At 54.8% G+C, this 18,693-nt stretch overlaps 1 protein-coding gene and 1 non-coding gene across 2 annotated transcripts; both read left to right on the top strand.

The window, feature by feature from the left end:
* The first annotated feature begins 5 nt into the window (after positions 1 to 5).
* On the top strand, positions 6 to 17,954 carry MVK (mevalonate kinase). Its single transcript, XM_054593979.1, has 12 exons — positions 6 to 212; positions 699 to 828; positions 1,105 to 1,196; positions 2,047 to 2,194; positions 4,864 to 5,008; positions 6,360 to 6,515; positions 8,435 to 8,538; positions 9,159 to 9,204; positions 13,214 to 13,304; positions 13,693 to 13,812; positions 16,493 to 16,646; positions 17,573 to 17,954. The coding sequence occupies exons 3-12, from the start codon at positions 1,119 to 1,121 to the stop codon at positions 17,722 to 17,724; spliced, it is 1,194 nt and encodes a 397-aa protein (XP_054449954.1). The 5' UTR covers positions 6 to 212; positions 699 to 828; positions 1,105 to 1,118; the 3' UTR covers positions 17,725 to 17,954.
* Positions 323 to 458, top strand: LOC129087531 (small nucleolar RNA SNORA58). Its single transcript, XR_008530913.1, has one exon. It is a non-coding gene; the product is annotated as a small nucleolar RNA SNORA58 (small nucleolar RNA).
* Positions 17,955 to 18,693: the final 739 nt, after the last annotated feature.

Raw genomic sequence — 18,693 nt, 5'->3', positions numbered from 1 at the left:
GGCTTGCGGGGTCGGGCTGTGCGAGCTCCTAGCCTACCTTCAGGACGACCCTAGGCCGGGTTCCCGACTTCTCTGGCTGTTTTCTCCAAATCTGAGAATCTGTCCTGAAGGGTCGGGACCTCGAATCTGACAGACGTGATTCTGAGCTTCGGATAAGCGATAGGTTTCCCGCCCTGAGCCTCAGTTTCCTCTGCGAAGAAATGGAAATTACGGTAGTACTTATCTCATAGTGATGTTCTGGTCTCATTATATCGAGGTAATTAATGCACGTAAGGCCTCGAATAGAGGGTAATTTAGCATTTTTTATAAAAATCTAAAATGCGGGCATACCCGTAGACCTTGCCTGACTCTGCTTGTGGCCAGGCAGGGGGGACAGTGTATGCAAGAGTAATTTGGAGTTTGTGCCAGCTCGAGCCATCTTATTCGGTGGCTGGATACGTTGCATTACTTCAACATTCTCCTGAAAGAAAAAAAAAATAATAAATGAATAAATAAAATGCACACACCCGTAGACCCAGCAAGTCACTTTCTGGGACTCTGTTTTAGAGATCCTCGCTTTAGTGTGCAAAAAGGAGTGTAATAGCTGTTTTTCTGCAGCCTATTTGTAGTTGTGATACATTGAAAACAGCCTAAATGTCCAGGAAAGAGTTCTTGGTGGTCCATGATTTCATTTAAGTCTCCGCCTTTTATTGCAACAGTAAGAAAACCCGGAAGCAAGAACAGAGCCAATAATAAGTAGCTGTCAGTAATCAAGTGATTATGAACTGCCAGACACTGCCAAGTGTTTCTCTTGCATTATTTAAGTTAACCTGCCCCAAACTTATTGAGGTGAGTGCATTTATTGTCCCCATGTAACGTGTGAGGAAACAGGTTCAAGGCCAGTTCAGTGAGTTAGCTAAGGTGACATCACTGGGGAGTAGAAGAGCTTGGGTTTGAGCCCAGATCTTTCTGATGTATCCAGTCAATAGTTAACTGTTGCACTGCAGCTGTGCTTATTATTGCTTATTATTATTATTGTTATTATTGTAATGATGAGAGTGAACTAGGCATTTTATAAGACCTCTGAGATTTGGGAACCATCCAACCTCTGGCTCTCCTTTTCAGGATTCCCAGGAGCCATGTTGTCAGAAGTCCTGCTGGTGTCTGCGCCAGGGAAGGTCATCCTTCATGGAGAGCATGCCGTGGTCCACGGAAAGGTAAGAGGGCCTCAGAGCCGCTGAGGCTTAGACACCATTTCTCCCTGACACTAGTCTTTAAAGAAGCTAAAAGGAAGCCTTCAGGCAGCGCTTGATAGTAGATCAGAGAGGAAGTCAGGCAAGGAAAAGACAGGCCTCATGGCCACGGAAGGCTTCTCTGGCTTCCCGAGTGAGAGAGCAAAGAGTCGACGTGCGCAGCCCCGCGAGTGGAGTAAGATCACAAGCGGTGAGCGTAGGTGCAGAAGAAAAGAAGTTTGAGGATTGAATTCTGGGATACTTCAACATTGAGAAGTTGGCAAGATGAGTAGGATCCAGCAAAGGAGTCTGAAGCATGCATTACCTCATTTAACTCTTACAATTATCCTCTGGGGTCAAACGTTTCTTGTCCTATTTTACCAGTGTGCAAGCTGAGGCCCAGGAGAGGATTGGTGACTTGACCAAGGTCCTGTATACCTTGGTAGAGCTGGGAGTGAACCTAGGTCTGTCTGAACCCAAAGCCCATACTTTTTCCATCCCTCTTTGTCATTCTTGATGTTGTTAACGTTGAAAACATGGTGATTATGGGAAGCCTTTTCTTGGTACTGCAACCCTCTGAAGCTTTGCATGGAGAAGAAAAACATAAGTGGATATTAACTCCTAATTGATTGGTAGTGGTTGTGCCGAGGTTTAGCAGGAAGGCATGCCAGGGTTGATTAGCAGTGCCTGCCAAAGCCCTGTGTGGGTGTGGCCTGTGTGTTAGTATTTGCTCTTCCCTCTTAGCACGGTGACATTTTCCCCTTTTCCTTAAGACAGGAGCCAGGGTTTTTGCCACTCACCCTCAGGCTAATTGCCTTTGCCCTTTGTTCTATAGGTAGCCCTGGCTGTGGCCTTGAACTTGAGAACATTTCTCCAGCTTCAGCCCCATAGCAATGGGAGAGTGGGCCTCAATTTACCAAACATTGGCGTCAAGAGGGCCTGGGATGTGGCCAGGCTTCAGCTGCTGGACATGAGCTTTCTGGGTAAGTGCAGGAAGGAGGAACCATGTGTGCGTAGAGCCTAGGGCCTGAAGGGAGGAGGAAAGAAGAGGCTGGGCAGTTATTCTGAGCTGTTCCGAGGGAGCCAGAGGCCAGCCACTCCAGAGGTGTGTTCTCTCCAGGCCCCATGACATTAACGTCACTAATTAATTTTTTAAAATTCAAAAGAGTAAAATGATGCACTAGATAGATATATGTGGGCTATTGTTGACAGATCATCAGGACCTCCTATTGAATGAAAAAACACAAGTGACAGCACAGAAGGTACAGTCCGATGAGGAATGACGCAGATTATGTACAGGTGCATATGGAAATGCATGGGCAAAGGCTGGGAGGATGCCCATCCTCTGACAGTGGTGACAGTTACCTCTAGGGGGGTCCTAAGGTCCAGGAGTGGGCAAGCATTGTTTTACCAAGGAGAATCAGTTGGCATTTTGTAAAATTAAAAATCACTTAAAAAGTAGTCACTTAAAAGTAACTTAAGCATATTATTGGAATAAACAGTCAATACTGGAACATTTCAAGGAAAAAAAAAAAAGTCACCAGTTACCTCCACCCCTCCAGGACGACTCTTAAGCATTTTTGTGTTCATCCTTCTGGATTATTTTCTGCTGATAGATAAATTGATTGAGATAGGGCATCGGGGCTGTCTCCCGGCACACACAGGCCCCGTGCTGACCTCTGAGAGCTGCGGGAATGTCCTGTCCACCCGTGTGCGGGTGGGGTCTTTTCATCTGCACAGTCACTGCTTGCATCAGAGCTGGGGCATGTGTTCTGCTCTCAGGTTGCTATCTCTCTGGACTGATGCCTTATTGTTTGGGACAATTTCTCAGCCAAAGTGGGGCAAATGAGAATCCTCCAGGAGTTCATCCCAGACTGTTTCTGTCCCTTGTCAGTATCAGTCCACAGCAAGCCACTCAGCCACTCTCAAATACCAGAGGGAGACAAAGTAAGAGAAACCCTATTTTTGAGTAACTATTTTTCAACCCCAGTCCTGCCTTGAGATCCTCTGGGGACGTTTTTTGTTGTTTGTAACAGTACACATGGATTCCTGGCTCTGCCCCCTTCCATTGAGAGTCAGTAGTGTCAGGTAATGGTGGTAGGAGAACAGGCATGTGTGTTTTGAAAGAGGTTCCCCCGGGTGATCTCAGGGACACTTCAGTTAGGAGACACCACTTTGGAGCATGTCTCAGAAACCAGCCATCCAGAGCAACCTGGACCTTGCTTTTCATGGTGCACGGTGCCGCCCAGCCAGGCTGGCAGTGTACCCTGAGAACTGGCTGCTCCTTCTCTATGTCTGCAGCACGGACAGAAGCAGCTGGGTGTGTTGGGACGTGTCTCAGACTGCTCCCACCTCCCTGCGTGAGCCTGGGCAGGTCGCGGGATGCTCTGAGCAGAGCCCTGCTGCCTGGGAGGGTTGCTGTGAGGATCCAGCAGGATCAGAGGTGGGCCTATGGCTGTGGTGCAGAGTGCAGTACATACCGTGAGGGCTTGTTAGTTAAATCTCCAAGGAGACAAAAAGAATCAGAACCTTTCTGTTTGGTTGCAAGATTGCCATGTTTTTCTTTCAGCGTTCTTTAGTTCCTTCCGAATAGTAATAAACACAGTGAATATTTGCGGGGCCTGTGTGTGTGCCAGGCACAGGACTAGGTATGTTAGTGCTCTTAGAATCCCAGCCTTCCCTGCAAGTAGGGGGTGTTATTCATTCCCATTTTAGGGATGAGAACATTGAGGTTCGGGTCCAACTGGCTGAGGTCACACAGCTTGTTTGTGATACGGAAAGGATTCAGACCCAGATCTTCCTAAAATCCAAAGCCTCGGCTCTCAATGAACATTTCTTCTCCATTGTAGAGCTCTGAAGGGCCTGGGCTCTTTGTACCACTGTCACCGGCTTGGCTGCCTTTAATATGTAATTAATTTCGTCAACACACACTTAGTATGTGCCCCACCCTGACACAGGCACACCCCGCTTCACTCCCTCTTAGAAGCTGACTCTCAGCTCAGGGAGCGAATTGTAAAGATTAGCTTGTCGGACTCGCTCTGCATCCTCAGCCCCTGACTGCAAGCTCCGCAGCTGCTCCCTGGCCTTTCCCTCCCCGCCCAAGCAAGGCTCCATGTTTTGTGTTCGCCAGTTTTATTTGAGTGTCCCATTCTCACTAATTTTGTTTTGGGAGAGGGAAATATGTTGGGAATAATGTAATACTGCCTTTGGTACTGGTTTTATGCAGTGGAGATCAAACCTAGGCCTTCAGGTGGATGAGCTAGCTTCTGCTTTCCGTGTGTATGTGTTTTAAAACTACTATTAATGAAGCACTTACTATGTGCTGAAAGCTGTATTGAGAATTTTACAGACCTTATTTTACTTTATTTTATGACAATCTTGTGCGGAGGTTCTGTTGTTTTCCCTATTCACCGAGGAGGGAAATCGAGGTTCAGAGAGGTTAAGTCACAGAAAGCCAGTCAGGACCAAAACCCAAGCCTGCCTGTCTCCAGAGCCTGAAGGCCACTGACAGGCTAAGTTGTGGTGCAGGATCGTGAATCCCCATCCATGCAGATTCCGACTGCTGGGACCGCAAAGTCCTTTGTTCTGTTGTCTCTAAAAGCATCTGACACAGTCTCACCTGTCTGTGTGTACTTGTTTGCTCGTGGGACAGAGCAAGGAGACGTCATGGCACCTACGCCAGAGAAAGTGGAGAAGCTGAAGGAGGTGGCAGACTTCCCTGAGGACTGTACCAACCACGAGCGCCTGGCTGTGCTGGCCTTCCTGCACTTGTACCTGTCCATCTGCCGGAAGCAGAGGTGTGTGCCTGGCCTGGGGAAGGAGTCCCGGTTCAGCTTCCCCTGGAAAATGGGTGAGGGTTTCTCTAGTTTTGGCTGCTGGAAAATGCACGTGCTCCCTCCCAGGTTTCTGACAACAGCAGCCACCAGCTGCCCCGCCACGTGCCAGGCACTGTGCTAGACACCATATATGTGGTCTGCTTTTAATAATCACAGCAGCCCTGCGAGAGAGGCACTGTCCTCATTTTGCCCAGGGAGAAACAGACGCAGAGAGACGCAAGGCCATGCAGCTAGTTAATAAGTGGTTGAGCTGGCGCTCAACTCAGTTCACTCTAATCCTGACGCTGACTTTAAAATTTAAAAAAAAAAAATAAAAAAGATTTTATTTATTTATTTTAGGGGGAAAGGGAAGGAAGAGGAGAGAAACATTGATGTGCGAGAGAAACGTCGATCGGTTGCCTCTCGAACACCCCCAACTGGGGACCTGGCCTGCAACCCAGGCATGTGCCCCAATTGGGGATCAAACCAGCGACCTTTTGGTTTGCAGGCTGGCACTCAGTCCACTGAGCCACATCAACCAGGGCACATGGATTTTTTTTTCCAGTAAACATATAGTCAGCCCTTAGGTTTCACATCCATGGATTTGGAGGGCAGACTTAATTCATATGCAGATTTTCAACTTCGGGGGAGGTGGCGGGGGGGACCAGTGCCCCTAACCCTCTCATTGTTCAAGGGTTGACTGTAGAGGAAATGGGCCTCGCATGGGATCTGACACACAGTGAGTTGTCACGATGATTTTTTTGGTCCAGAACCCAAAGGGAAAGCCTCAGGGGACATCCTCCACTCATGCAGCAGATGCAACCGAAGCAGGCACTGGGTGGCCCTGGGTGCCAGGCGCCTTGCTGAGGACACATTTATAAATGTCTCAGCACTTGCTGTCCATTGCCTGGATTTTCAACTTGAAGGGGGTGTGTCCCCTTCCGGAGGGGGAGGGCGCCTTTCAGAATCTCCTGATGGGGCGGCCCCCCCCCCCCGTGCAGTTTGAAAAGGCAGCTTGAGCCTGACCTCCAGGTGTCCTTCCAGGGGAGGCCTCCCAGTGGGAATGACATCCAAGAAGCGTCTTGCGGGATGGGTAGGAATTTCCCTCGGGGGTAGAGAGGTGCAAAGCTACCAGGGGCAGGGGACCGACCTGTGCTATGAGCAGGGCCCCGAAAGAGCCTGGCTTGTGTGGGGAGCAGGAGGAATTTAGAGGAATGGTGGTTCCCCAGACACTTTCAGGAAGAGCTCTGGTTGGACAACATAGTGTTTTAAATGAATATTGCGCCCGCCCTTCAAGAGAGTCACGCTGAACGCCCTGCGGTGTGTGTTTCAGGGCCCTGCCCAGCCTGGACATCACGGTGTGCTCGGAGCTGCCCGCTGGGGCCGGCTTGGGCTCCAGCGCCGCCTACTCCGTGTGCCTGGCAGCTGCCCTCCTGACCTTGTGCGAGGAGATTCCAAACCCTCTGAAGGACGGCGAGGCCACCGGCAGGTATTCATGGCCCTTTCCCCGCGCAGCGTCCCTCCTGTGGGCTGTGTCCTGAGCGTGGGTTCTCCTGCCAAGGACTCACTGCCGCCCTGTGAGTTGAGAGGTGCCATGTGCCATTTCCCAGAAGGTGAGGGACAGAGAGGCTTGGCCCAGGCACACAGCTGGTGATGGCAGGGTGGGATGTGACCCCAGGCATCCTGAGTCCAGCGCCTGAGCTCTTCGCCCCAACCACTACCCCTCACAACTCGCCTCTTTTGGGTCCGAGTGCCCAGAAAGAACCTGAGCCCAGATGTGGAGGGCAACTGGCTAGATGAGGCGTTGGGCCACCCCCGCCACTGACTCGTTGTGGGACCTTGGTGTCCCCCTCTGTGAACGGTGACACTGCCCCTGAGGTGGGCAGTGCCAGGCCACAGCGGATGGCTAGGGAAAAAGTGACGACGTGTCCAGAAGCAAGCACAGGAGGTGTGTGTGTCAGATGAGGGCATCTCCCCTGCAGCAGGTCCTTGACCCTGTCTCCACGGACGGTGCTTTGTCTCTCACTGTGCGTCCGTGAGGCTTGTCAGGACAGGGCCGCCGGTAGGCACTGCTGAGCTTGGGGACTGCGCCCTGAGAAAGCACCTCAGCACAGGGTGATGCAGTTTGCTCTGGGCCTCACCGCAGGAACTGGAGATAAGACCGCAGAAGGCAGCTCGGCAGCTTCTTGTTGAGGCTTGTCCCTGGACCTCTGTGGCTTGAGGGAGCCCTGCCGCTGAGGGCCTCCGGGCCCGGCTGGGCTGGGCTGGGCTGGGTGGCCTGCCGTCTGTGTTCGGCGCTCGGGGCAGCCGGCCGGAGGGAAGGCTGCTCAGACAGGGCTGGCTGCCAGGAGGGACACAGCTGTGTCCCTCCACCCAGAGCAGCTTTCCCGCGCCCCCGTGCCAGATGCGGGGTGCTGGCCCGTGGCCGAAGAACTTCCTCCTCTTCCTGCTTCTGGCTTTGAATTGGGGTTTTCTTCCTCTTTCATGAAAGCACTGTGCCTGTTTGAGTTCTGTGATGGCCAGGAATCCCTCTTCTGAGACAGGGAGGTTAAAATATACTTGAATTCACACTGAGCCCAAAGAGTGCTTTGGTCCTCGTGGCCGCAGCGGGTCTGGGGGCTGCTGATGTCTCATCTCTGGCAGCATTTCCCAGAGTTGCATCGAGTGGCTCCTGCGTGTGGGGAGAAGGTGGAAGAGTGGGTAGCAGTGGCTGTTTGTCAGGGAAGAATCCAGCAGGAAGTGAGGCGTTGCCCCTGTAGGTGACAGGAAGTGGTTTTCAGGCATGTCAGTGAGGTTTGCCCGCTTACCCGCTGTTGGCCTTGGGCGACCCCTTTTTCTCTCCGGGGCTCTGTTCCCTTACCTGGAAGTGTGGGGCTGCATCGTATGATCCCTTGGGGGGCCTTCCAGCCTTGACATTTGGTGATCCTGTGGTAAGATAGTGACTCAGGACAGAGGCTTCAAGAAAGTGCTCTTTACTGTGTGCTAATCATTGATTATAACCCAGATCAATGAAGCCCTGGTTGTCCTGGGTCTTCTACATAGACACTTGCCCATAGGCCAACAGACTGGAAGGTGACTTATTTGTGTCACGAGTCTGTATTTATTGGGGAGCTGCAGATGAGGAGAGTCACTCGGCTAGTAGGTGGCAAAGTAGGCCTTTGTGAACCCCAGACTGGGGCTCACTCCACCGCACCGGGCAGGAGGGCTTTGGAGGGAAGGGAAAGAATGGCATGTGCTTTAGCTGGAGAGGTTCTGAGCGGTTTTCCTCTTCTTTCCGAGCTTGACGGCCCAAGCCCTTTTGCCTTTTGGTCTCCACCAAGCCCGGCCTGTGGCCCCTGCCTCTGCCCCCCGTGGGGACCCCGGCCCCTACTCATCACTGTTAAAGACGAACTTCTGTGTCTCCTCCAGGTGGACAGCGGAGGACCTGGAGTTAATTAACACGTGGGCCTTCCAGGGGGAGAGTGTGATTCACGGAAACCCGTCCGGAGTGGACAACGCTATCAGCACCTGGGGTAGGTGCTGCCTTGGGCTTGTTTTCTTTATTTTCATCATTTTTAAGATTCTTATGACACTTGTAGATGCCCAGAGTCTGTTGGTTGGAAATGAATACAATTAGTGGGTTGTAGGGGGGAAAAAATTCCCTGTTTTGAAGGGAATGGATTTCAGCCTTGCACCCCCTAGATGCAGGTCTCTGGGGGTTGGGGTCAGGGCCTAGGAAGCCACAGTTCCTGTGAGGTCCCCAGGGGCGTCCAAAAGTAAAGCTGCAGAACTGTAGCAGTGGACGCACTGCCGACCCCACGAACTGAGCTCCTCCCTGGTGAGGATGCTTGCCTGTGGGACCGAGACACAGCCCTGTGCCCCAACTTCACCCCGTCACCCTGTGCTGTCAGAGTGCAGCTGGGCACCTTGGGGGCAAGGGAGTGGCCCCGCCGCCTGGGGCCTGGCACGAGCTGCCTGGCAGAGCGTGGAGTGCCTTCGTGCCCTCCTGGGCCTGTGTGGCTGAGCTGAGATGATCGTTATGGTATTTAGTCTGTTCCCTGGATGGGGCAAAACCGAAACCCACCGCCCAAATCTAACACCTTTCCCAAGAGGCAAAGATCTGCTTTTCAGACCTGCTGGTTTTCCTCTTTAGGAGGAGTACTCCGATACCAACAAGGGAAGATGTCAGCCTTGAAGAGGTAATGCAGGGGTGGAACAGCACCTCGGGCCCCGTGGGGGAGCTCTGTTTCTTTGTTTTGTAATATGTGGCGCAGGTGGCGCTGGGCTTTCTCCTGCCCCGAGTGGCCCTTACAAGCCATCACCATGAGAACGCCCTGCTCTTTTGAGTCAGCTCTTAAATTGCGAAGAGATCAAAAGGGAAGTCATGCATGGCTGTGCCATTTACTTTCCAGAATGGGGCCACTCATTTAGTTACTCCTTCACTTGGCAAACAAGAATTGATATCTTCTGTGTTCCTGACGACACTGTACTAGGAACTCGGATATAAAGATGAATCTGGGACACAGCTTTGGACTGGTGGGGACAGGTACGGACACACAAGCCACCCTAAGACAACATGAGAGTTGCCATAACGAAGACACGCAAGGCAGAGCCAGGACAGGAGCCGGGGGGAGCTTGTGAGGGGCTTAGAACACGGGTGACATTTGGGAATTTGCAGCCTATTTTATATGTTGCTTTATACCCTCCCCCTGGAGTAACTGGAATTACCAGCGTGCATGTTACATTTCAGCATCCTCGCTTCTGTTTGCACTTAGTGGCACTGTCAGGTTCAGGGAGTGTGATGCGGGGCAGGCCGGTGCCGGCGCTCTTTGGCTGTTCCCGGAGCCCTCGAAAGTCGGGCCGGGTGTTTGTCCCAGGGCATGTGGCTGCCCCGGTGGGCGTTTCGTGGCTGTGAGCGTCCCAGGGCTGGCTGTCACCGTCGTTACCCAGGGCTGACTTCTCTGCGGATGGGCAGCAGGCCCTGGACCCCGGCCCTCGCCAGCTGCGCCACTGCGTTAGTGGCACAATGACCTGGGGTGTCATGGGGCTGCCCTCCTGCATCTCTGGGATCTTCCTGGAGAAGCCATGTTGGCTTCTGGGAGCCAAGCCAGCCTTTCTGAGACTCTTCATTGAGGTTTCTTAACCTCACATTGCTGGCATTGTGCGCTGGATAATTCTTTTTCTAATCCTCATCTAAGGACATGCTTATTGACTTTAGAAAGAGAAGGGAAGGGAGGGAAAGGAAAACATCGATGTGAGAGAGAAACATTGATTGGTTGCTGACTAGGGAATAAACCCACAACCCAGGCATGTGCCCCGACTGGAAATTGAACCGCGACCTTTCAGTTTACGGGACGATGCCCACACCACCTGAGCCGCACCGGCCAGGGCTGGGCAATTCTTTAAACAGGGCTGCCCTTTGCAGTGCGGGATGCTGAGTAGCAGCCCTGGGCTCTGCCCACTAGATGCCAGCAGCACCTCCCCATCTCCCAGCGCTGACAACCCAAAATATTTCCTGACATTGCCACATGTCCCCTGGAGGACGGAATCCCCCTAGGTGACTGCCTCTGCTCTACACAGAGGCGGAGCAGAGCCATCTGGGAGCAGGGAGCAGGGCGCAGCTTCCTCTGGCTGCCCGTGGGGTCGAGGCGATGGAGCCTCCGGGCCCAGGGGCCAGCTCTGCCAGGCCTGCCGAATCCGCGTGCAGTGAGAGCAGGGCCGAGGGGGGATTCGGAGGTATCTGGGCCCGGCTCCCCGCATCAGGGCTCACAGTCTATCGGAGGAGGCAGTCACGTCATAATCTTTAGAACGAAGGCATCCAGAAGGTTCTCGGTCTGCTGTGCGTGACAGTGAGGGGTGTTACAAGTCAGGCTGCGGGAGTGGGGCTCCTTCATGAGGGCAGTGGCATTGCATTCTCTCAACATTTCTGGCCCAGGGATCGAAAACCAAGAGTGAGCCTGTGCCCGTGCACAGCCTCCGGAGGGAAGCGGGGTGAGGCTGGGGTGTCTCCAAGGCAGAGGAGAGGCCCCGGCGCGCCCGGGCCAGTTGGTGGCGGGGAGGTGGACAGAGACTCTGGGGTTCGAAGGCCTGGGTTTGAGTCCAGCCCTGTCACCTGCTAGCTAGGCACCCTTGGCTTGAGTCCTGTCTCATGAGGCCTTCATCTCATTTATGCAGTGGATCCTGAGCATGACATCAGAAATAGCACCTATGAAGTTCTCCGCTCTTTGCTGACCAGTTATTCATTCACGCCACAAATTATTATTGAGGCACTGCCATGCGGGGTGCGGGGGCCTCAGCAGGAAGCAAAAGGTCCTGCCTTCGGGGAACTCACATTTTGTGGGGGGAGACAACCAACAAATAGGTGGCTCTTGGTGAGTGTGTCCGGCAGTCCTAGGTGCCCCTGGGAAACAAAACAGGGTGAGGGGCTCGAGGTGAAGGAGGGAGCTGGTTGGGTGAGGTGCTCAGGGGCGGCCTCTGATGAGATGACCTCTGAGCAGATACCTGGATGAAGTAAACACAGGCTTGAGCCATGGGACCACCCAGGACGCGGCGGGGTCCCGGCAGAGACTCGCAGGTGTGAAGGTCCCGCAGCAGGGTGCAGTGTGCCTGGGGTGCTGAGCAGCAGCCAGGGGACCAGAGTGGCTGAGTGGAGTGAGCAGCCAGGGAGAACAGAGACGAGGCTGGGCAGGGAGCCCGGCCAAGGTCGCACAAGCATCTACAGGGCGTAGCCCTGGTGGGTGGCCACAGATTTCACAGGAACCCTGAGTTTTGTGGGGCTGGCAGGAGGCCGTTTATAGAGAGAGGACTTATCTAAGAAAGATGATAAGGCAGTACCCAAACTCCTCCCGCCCCAATGGATGGGGACTCAGAGCAAGCTGACCTTCGCTGCTGGCTGTAGAATGCCGTGGCGAGCAGATGGCTGATTCTCTGAGAAGCAGAGGGGCTGGACCACATTAATCCCGCCGGCGGCTCACAGAGAAGCCCTTTGCACCAAACCCGCGCATGGCGCTTCTCTATTAAAAAATGCATTGTTTGCGAAGTGGATCAAGATGCGGCCTCCCAGAATGCTGCCTGTGTGAGGAACGGCTTGTCTTTAAAGGGAGGAGAAAAGCCAAATAGAATGTTCATCTTTTGTAAAGTTAAAAAAAATAAATAAAAGGGCCAGCCTCCAAGGCTGAGAATCGATATTAATTTCATGGGCTTATGGGCGGTGAGATCAAGCAGGTTTCTGGCAGCCTTTTCTAGCCCTATTGGATTTTACAATCTTGAGCTGTGAAAAGAAAAGTGAATAAAGGTATCAAGGGGTCTGCCCATCTCCAGCTGTCTCCAGCCAGAGCTCTCCCAAATTCTCCACCCTCTGCCCCTGGGCAGCAGTGCTCTAAAAGGCAGGTTAGGATGACAGAAAATGGGGGCTTGGTCCCCAAAGGCAGCCAACCACAAGGACAATTGGGGTCGTGGCTCTAGGAGGGATTATAAAGCTCAGAGGGCAGGAGAGGACAGCAGGGCCATGCTGGAGAACTGGCTTACCAGGGCCTCCCTCACCCAGGGCAGCCAGGCGGGGGCGGCCGATGCCCTCTCAACGCATGTGGTTTTGGAGCAGGGCAGGAGTGGGTGCAGCATGCTGGGAACCGCTCCTCCGCAAGCCTACCCTCTCTTGCACTCCTGTGTTGACTGAACCAGCTACCTGGGCACCTTCCCTCCCTGCTCACCCTCCATGCAATCCATCCTAGGACCTGTTGCTCTTTCTTTCTAAATCTCTGGCACCCTCCACCCCAGCTCCCTGGAATGGCTCATGGGACAGAACCTCTGCCCCTTCTTGTACTCTTCCCTGTAGAGACTTTGAACCTCTGACTCCATGCATGTGCCACGCTCTACCACCCCCAGGCTGGGTAGGCCCTCATGTGTGCGTAGCACATACAGGTGCCCAGTCAAACTCAAATGCATGAATGAGTGAGTGAGTGGTGAGCCAAGGGAAGTGTCCCTCTGTCCCTGGGCTGAAGCAAAGATGCAGCTGTGGTTGGTGGCAGACACTCTGGGCTGGGTGTCAGGAACCTGTGCTCCGCCAGCCCGTCTCCAGCCTGCTGTTGATGTCACCTCCCTGGGCCTCTGCTTCCTCCTCTGTATGGGGGAGGGGGAGCCCAGGATTGCCCCCAGCCCTGACCCAGCTCCTGCACCCGGAGCTCACTGTGGTCCCTCTGTACCCTGCAGGCCGCCAGCTCTGAAGATCCTACTCACCAACACCAAAGTCCCTCGCAGCACCAGGGATCTTGTGCTCAGGGTCAGGAACAGACTGCTCAAGGTACTTCTTGTTCCACCCATGGGCAGGTATCCAGCAGGGTCGCTGTTTACGCGTTGGAGCCCTCCCTCTGCCTCATGGGTTCATGGAGGCGTGGGATGGGGAAATGGAGATTTGAAGGCAGTTGTGGCAGAAAAGGAAGCACTGTGTGTTCACCCTCCAGCTGGGAGGTGGGACAGGGATCGTCAGTCTTGCTGGGTTTGCAGCAACAATCCCGTGCATATACTGGGCACCTGGGCAAGGCAGAGACCAGTCTGGAAGGAGAGGAGGATCCCTCAGAGGGTGGGTGTGGGCAGTGAGGACACCTCCTCTCGCTACGCCGTTGCCGGGGCATCCGTCCAGTGCCTACTTGCCCACAAGCTTCACAGGCCTTTACCTCTTTTCCCTCCAGTTCCCAGAGATCGTGGCCCCGCTCCTGACCTCCATAGACGCCATTTCCCTGGAGTGCGAGCAGGTGCTGAGAGAGATGGCGGCAGCGGCCCCGACCCCGGAGCACTACCTCTTGCTGGAAGTAAGAACCCGTCTGCGGGATGCGGGGTTGCTCGCCACAGCACTGTCTGAGGTGGGGCTCCCCAGTCTGGTCGCACTCAGAATCCCCGGGGGCCAGGCCTGGGCCCGGGGTCCTGTGTGTGCACACGCCAGCAGGCGTCCCTTATTTTTTAAACCTCTTCCCAGGTGGTTGGAATAACTAAGCGAGAGGATACACAGAAAACGCTGAGGGCAAGTGCCCGGCGTGGGCTAAACACGACAGGCCATGTTTACGTGAGGGCACCGGGATATTACTGACACGGTCCATGGGTCCAGGAGAGAGTTCTTACCTGGCTGCTGCTTTCCTGCTATTTTTGTAACTGTGTTGGTTCATTCAGTGCTGTTTATCACCTGCATGCTCGGCTCAGACATAGTCTAATATTGTTCTTTGGCCATTGTTACGCCAGCCCACCACCTTTTGCATAATTCTACTGTAGAGGTTAAGACCTCACACTTGGGATTTAATCTGGCTTGGGGCTGCAGCCCGGCCCCACCCCCTGGACTCTCTTAAGAATGCAGTGCGTTTTCATGGGTGACGCACAAGGACAATGCCTGATGAGCCACCAGCTCAGTAAGCCAGAGGGCCGGGGCTCATCCTCAGACACGGTCCGTCTGGCCTGGTGTGTGTGGGCTGGCAGGAAAAAGCCATCTGGCTTCCTTGAAGAATCACAGGTTCAGGCGGCCGCAGCTGACGTGGTTAGAGGTGCGGAGGGCCTCCTGTGGCGTCCATTTCTCTGCAGTCCCCACCGCTCCCTGCGCTCCCCACAGCCGCCGTGGTCTCTGCTGGTGCCTCCCTGTCCCGCCGTAAGCATTTGAGTCCGCAGCCCCTGTAATGAATGGAAACTGCTCCTCCATGAGTCTCTTCACAAATGACTCCTCATTTGATCCCCATTTATAACCTACCTGTGAAGCAGGTGTGTTGCTCCCATTTCACAGGTATTAAAACTGAGGCCTGGAGGGAGCAACTTCTCCAGGGTTCCCAGCTGGGGGTGGCGGGACCGGGGGCCACACTGACTTACTCATTTCTTTAGTCAGCAGATCTTTGATGAGCACCTACTGTGTGCCAGGCGCAAGGACTTCATCTGCTCGCTGTGCTTCTGCCCTCATTCCCTCAGCCTTTGCCTGGCTGGCTCTCAATTCCTTTCACGTAGAAAGGAGGGAACACAGTCCTCCTGAGTAGGAAATTAATAATGATAGAGTACTGCCTAAAATACACCCCGCTGAGCCCCTGGAGAATGCCCCAGAACAGCATAGCACGTTGATTATACATTGTGTATATTTTTGGCTGTGGCAGCCGCTGAAATGTGTAGCTCGGCTCCCGGACAGCTTTGCGCTCAAACCAGCGAGCTGTTCTCCTGTGTCACAACCTGTCATCCAATCCTTGACAGATTTTGGATCAGAATGTGACAGGTGTCTGGAACCTGCCTCGGCGACATGACGCCTGGAGCTCAGGCACAGGGAGCGGCCCCCAGAAGTTTTCCCTCGCACCCAGCCCTCGGGCCCGGTGAAAAGCGCCCGGGGCTGCCACCCAGCCATCACGCCTGCCTGCTCCTTTGTCAGAAGTGCTGGGGCCTGTGAGGGGGGCTGCGGGGGAGGGCTGGCCCCACCTGCCGGACAGCCCTGGGCAGGAGAACCAGGTGGGTCTCCACGGACGGCTGGTGATTGGCAGTCTTCACAGGCGCCCCCGGCACCCTGGAGTGGAGCTGCGTGCCCCAGCCGCGCCCTGCGAGTGGGTGACGGCCAGGGCACTGTCTGAGGCGGGGCAGACCCATCTCCTGGGGCCAGCTCAGGGCCTTCCTAGCTCAGTGACCTCCGGCAAGTCGCTTTCCTCTCTGGGCCTCAGTTTGCCCCTTCGGAAAATGGGGGTGATGGTGCTGTGACTGTAAAAGTACCAATGGCTGCTGGTGTTTGCCGAGCACCGACCTCGTGCCAGCTGTGGTATGAAAGTCTCACCTCATTTCTTGCTCGTGGCAACAGGGCAGCTCTGCTTCCCGTCCTGTTTTAGAAGGGAAACGGAGGCTCAGCGTAAGAGACCTCACCCACGTGCACACGACCACGAAGGGGCAGGGCTGACGCTTAGACCCAGGCCCGCCTGACTCCAGCTCCCACTTTCAGACTCCCGGCAACCAGGAGCGCAGCTGGGTGCTCGTTCTCAGGGCCCCCGCACCCAGCACAGAGCCCAGCGCGTCGTCTATTTGTTGAACACTCATGGAGTAAATGGAATGTAAATAGGGGACGCCTGGGCAGTGGTAGCTGTTAGTTTTGTTATTTCCTCAGCCTGCATCTCCTTTGGTCCTCATAAGAGAAGGAAGTTTAGCATGTGTAATCAAAGGAAGTGGAACTGTTTCCCCCACCCGAGGGAGGCCTGCTGCAACGGCAACCAGGTTTTACTCTGAATATCAGTACCTGAGGCCGCTGGAGGTTGGCCTACTACTCTAGACATCTGTAAATGACAGAACTCCCTCTCAGCCAGGCTTTAGCAGAAAAGGAGTTTCTGGGAAGGCCGGAGGCGTCCGTGCCCGGGCATGTGCTCCCTCCCAGTGCCATCCCAGACCCAGGGGACATCCTGCAGGAAGGAGAGGCTCTCTTACCAGCAGAGAGGGACTGCGTGCTGGGTAGTCAAAGCCGTTTGGCCGAATGCGAACAGACTGAATCTTCTCCAGGAGCTCGTGGATATGAACCAGCACCAACTGAATGCCCTCGGTGTGGGCCACGCCTCCCTGGACCAGCTCTGCCAGGTGACCATGGCCCACGGGCTGCACAGCAAACTCACTGGCGCCGGTGGCGGTGGCTGTGGCATCACACTCCTCAGACCAGGTACCAGGGGTGGGTGGGGTTGCCAGGTGGGCTCACACAAAGGTTCTACCTGGGCATTTCCCTTGGGAGGAGGAAGAGGCCTGTACACAAGTCTCACCTCTGCTGTGTGGCGTTGGGCAAGTTGATTAACCTCTCTGGATCTTTGTTGTCACATTGGTCAGCGAAGGATGCTAATATCTGGTTTATACAAATCCATGAAAGAATGCATTTAGAGGGCTGGGCTCACATGGTGAGGGCTGTTTCTTCCACCTTTTTACCTGTCAAGCCTCCCACAAGCTTGAAAAATAACCAAGACGTTGTTACCACCCATGTTAGCTTTATGCCCCCACCACCATCACATTTTGATGTGTCTGGTATGGCGATGACCCTGCTACAAACAAAAGGGCTTCTTTCCCCTTAGTCTTTGGGGAAAGAGCAAGGCAAAGTTATGGGCTTCCGGAAGTCTTCGCACCGGTGACCAGGGCCGGCGAGGGGCTCCTGGTGGTGGTCAGCCACCCACACCCCGCGCTGCCCTCAGGACCTGGAATAAACGCTCCTGCCCGCCTCAGTTTCGCTGTCACCCTCAGTAGGGCTCCCAGGCCCCATGAGGCCACCGTGTCCTAACCAGCCGACCTTAACTGTTGGTTCCTTGTTCAGGGTCGGTGATGATGGTGAGAGAATATTTCTTGAGCTTGTAGGGCACCAGGTTCTGTGCCAGGCACTTTACCTGCATTATCCCATGGAAGCCTCACAGTGACCCCTTGAGGAGAAGGTATTATTAGCGCCATTACCAGACGAGGAGACAGTTGCTCAGAAGTCACATCCAACACATGACAAGGCCAGGCCTGTGTGATTCGAAAGCCCGCCGTTTTCTTGGACGGGGCAGACGTTCTCCACGCGGGCAGACACTTGTTCCAGAGATGACCTGCTGCTGTCCCTCCCCTTAGATGTGGAGGAGCCGGTGGTGGAGGCCACGAAGCAGGCACTGTCCGGCTGCGGGTTTGACTGCTGGAAAACCAGCATTGGTGCCCCCGGCATCTCCATCCACTCGGCCGCCTCCCTGGACACCGCCGTCCGGCAAGCCCTGGGTGGCCTCTGAGATGAGCCCACACTGCTGCGGCCCTGCCAAGAAGCCTCTTCCTGAGTTATTCTGGGGGCTGGAGTGGGCCTCTGCTGGCCAGTGGGTGCCCAGCTCCTGACACTGACAGAGGGGCCTCCAACCCCCGTGACGTCCCTTCCGCTGGCCCACCAGTGGGACCTGGAACCTGCACCCGGCTGGGCTGCCCAGGAGACGCGGCCTGCGCTCTGCATTCCCTCAAGCCGGCTGGACAGTGGGGCCGTGCTCGGCCCTCTGAGGCTGCCAACCTAAGACTCGAGGTGCTCTTTCTTATCCTCCCTGAGTCTCCCCGAGACCCGTCTGCTTTGGGGCCGCTGCCTTCGCCTCGAGCTCCCTGGCTGACCTGGCGGGAGGAACGCTCAGACGCGGAGGCCTGGCTCCTGCAGCGGCATGCCTTGTCCCTCCTCCACCTCTGTACTCCCACCCGTCCCTCGGGGCCAGGCCCCTCCCGCCGCCTCCAGGAAGCCTTCCCTGGCCCTGGCAGGCTGACCCTCATCCCTCCCCCCTCCTTTCACACTTCCAGTCTTTTACTTCAGGTTTACTTCAGCACTTTGGGAGGCCTGCTCCTCTCTCCAGCCAGACTGTGAGCTCCCCTAGGGAGTGCCCGGGTGGTGGGCTTTGCCTTCTGTCTTGCGGCCCAGGGGTTGACCAAAGGCAGGGTCAATGTGCAGTTTCTTCCAGTCTGTATCCGAGGGGTCTGCAGAAAAGATGACAAAAGACGGAATAAAACGTTTCTGAGTAAACAGCGCGTCACTCTGTGTCTGGAAGAGAAGATGAGGTTCTGGTGGTCTCTAGGCCACCCACACCTGCCTCTGCTGTCCCAGCCCCTTCTCCAGGCGCTTTCTCAGTGGAGCCCTTCAGGAGGTGACAGAAGAGGGGCTCTGGGCCGCTGGGTTGGGTGTTTTGGCAGGTGTTGGGGGGGGGTCCCCAAACAGCCCTGGACAGGGATGG

The sequence above is a fragment of the Pteronotus mesoamericanus genome, unplaced genomic scaffold, assembly GCF_021234165.1.
Source record: "Pteronotus mesoamericanus isolate MK-2021 breed Mesoamerican mustached bat unplaced genomic scaffold, CSHL_Meso_final scaffold_507, whole genome shotgun sequence".
NCBI classification, from domain to species: Eukaryota; Metazoa; Chordata; class Mammalia; order Chiroptera; family Mormoopidae; genus Pteronotus; species Pteronotus mesoamericanus.
Note: the sequence above shows the minus strand (reverse complement) of the source record. Positions and strands in the feature narration are given on the sequence as shown.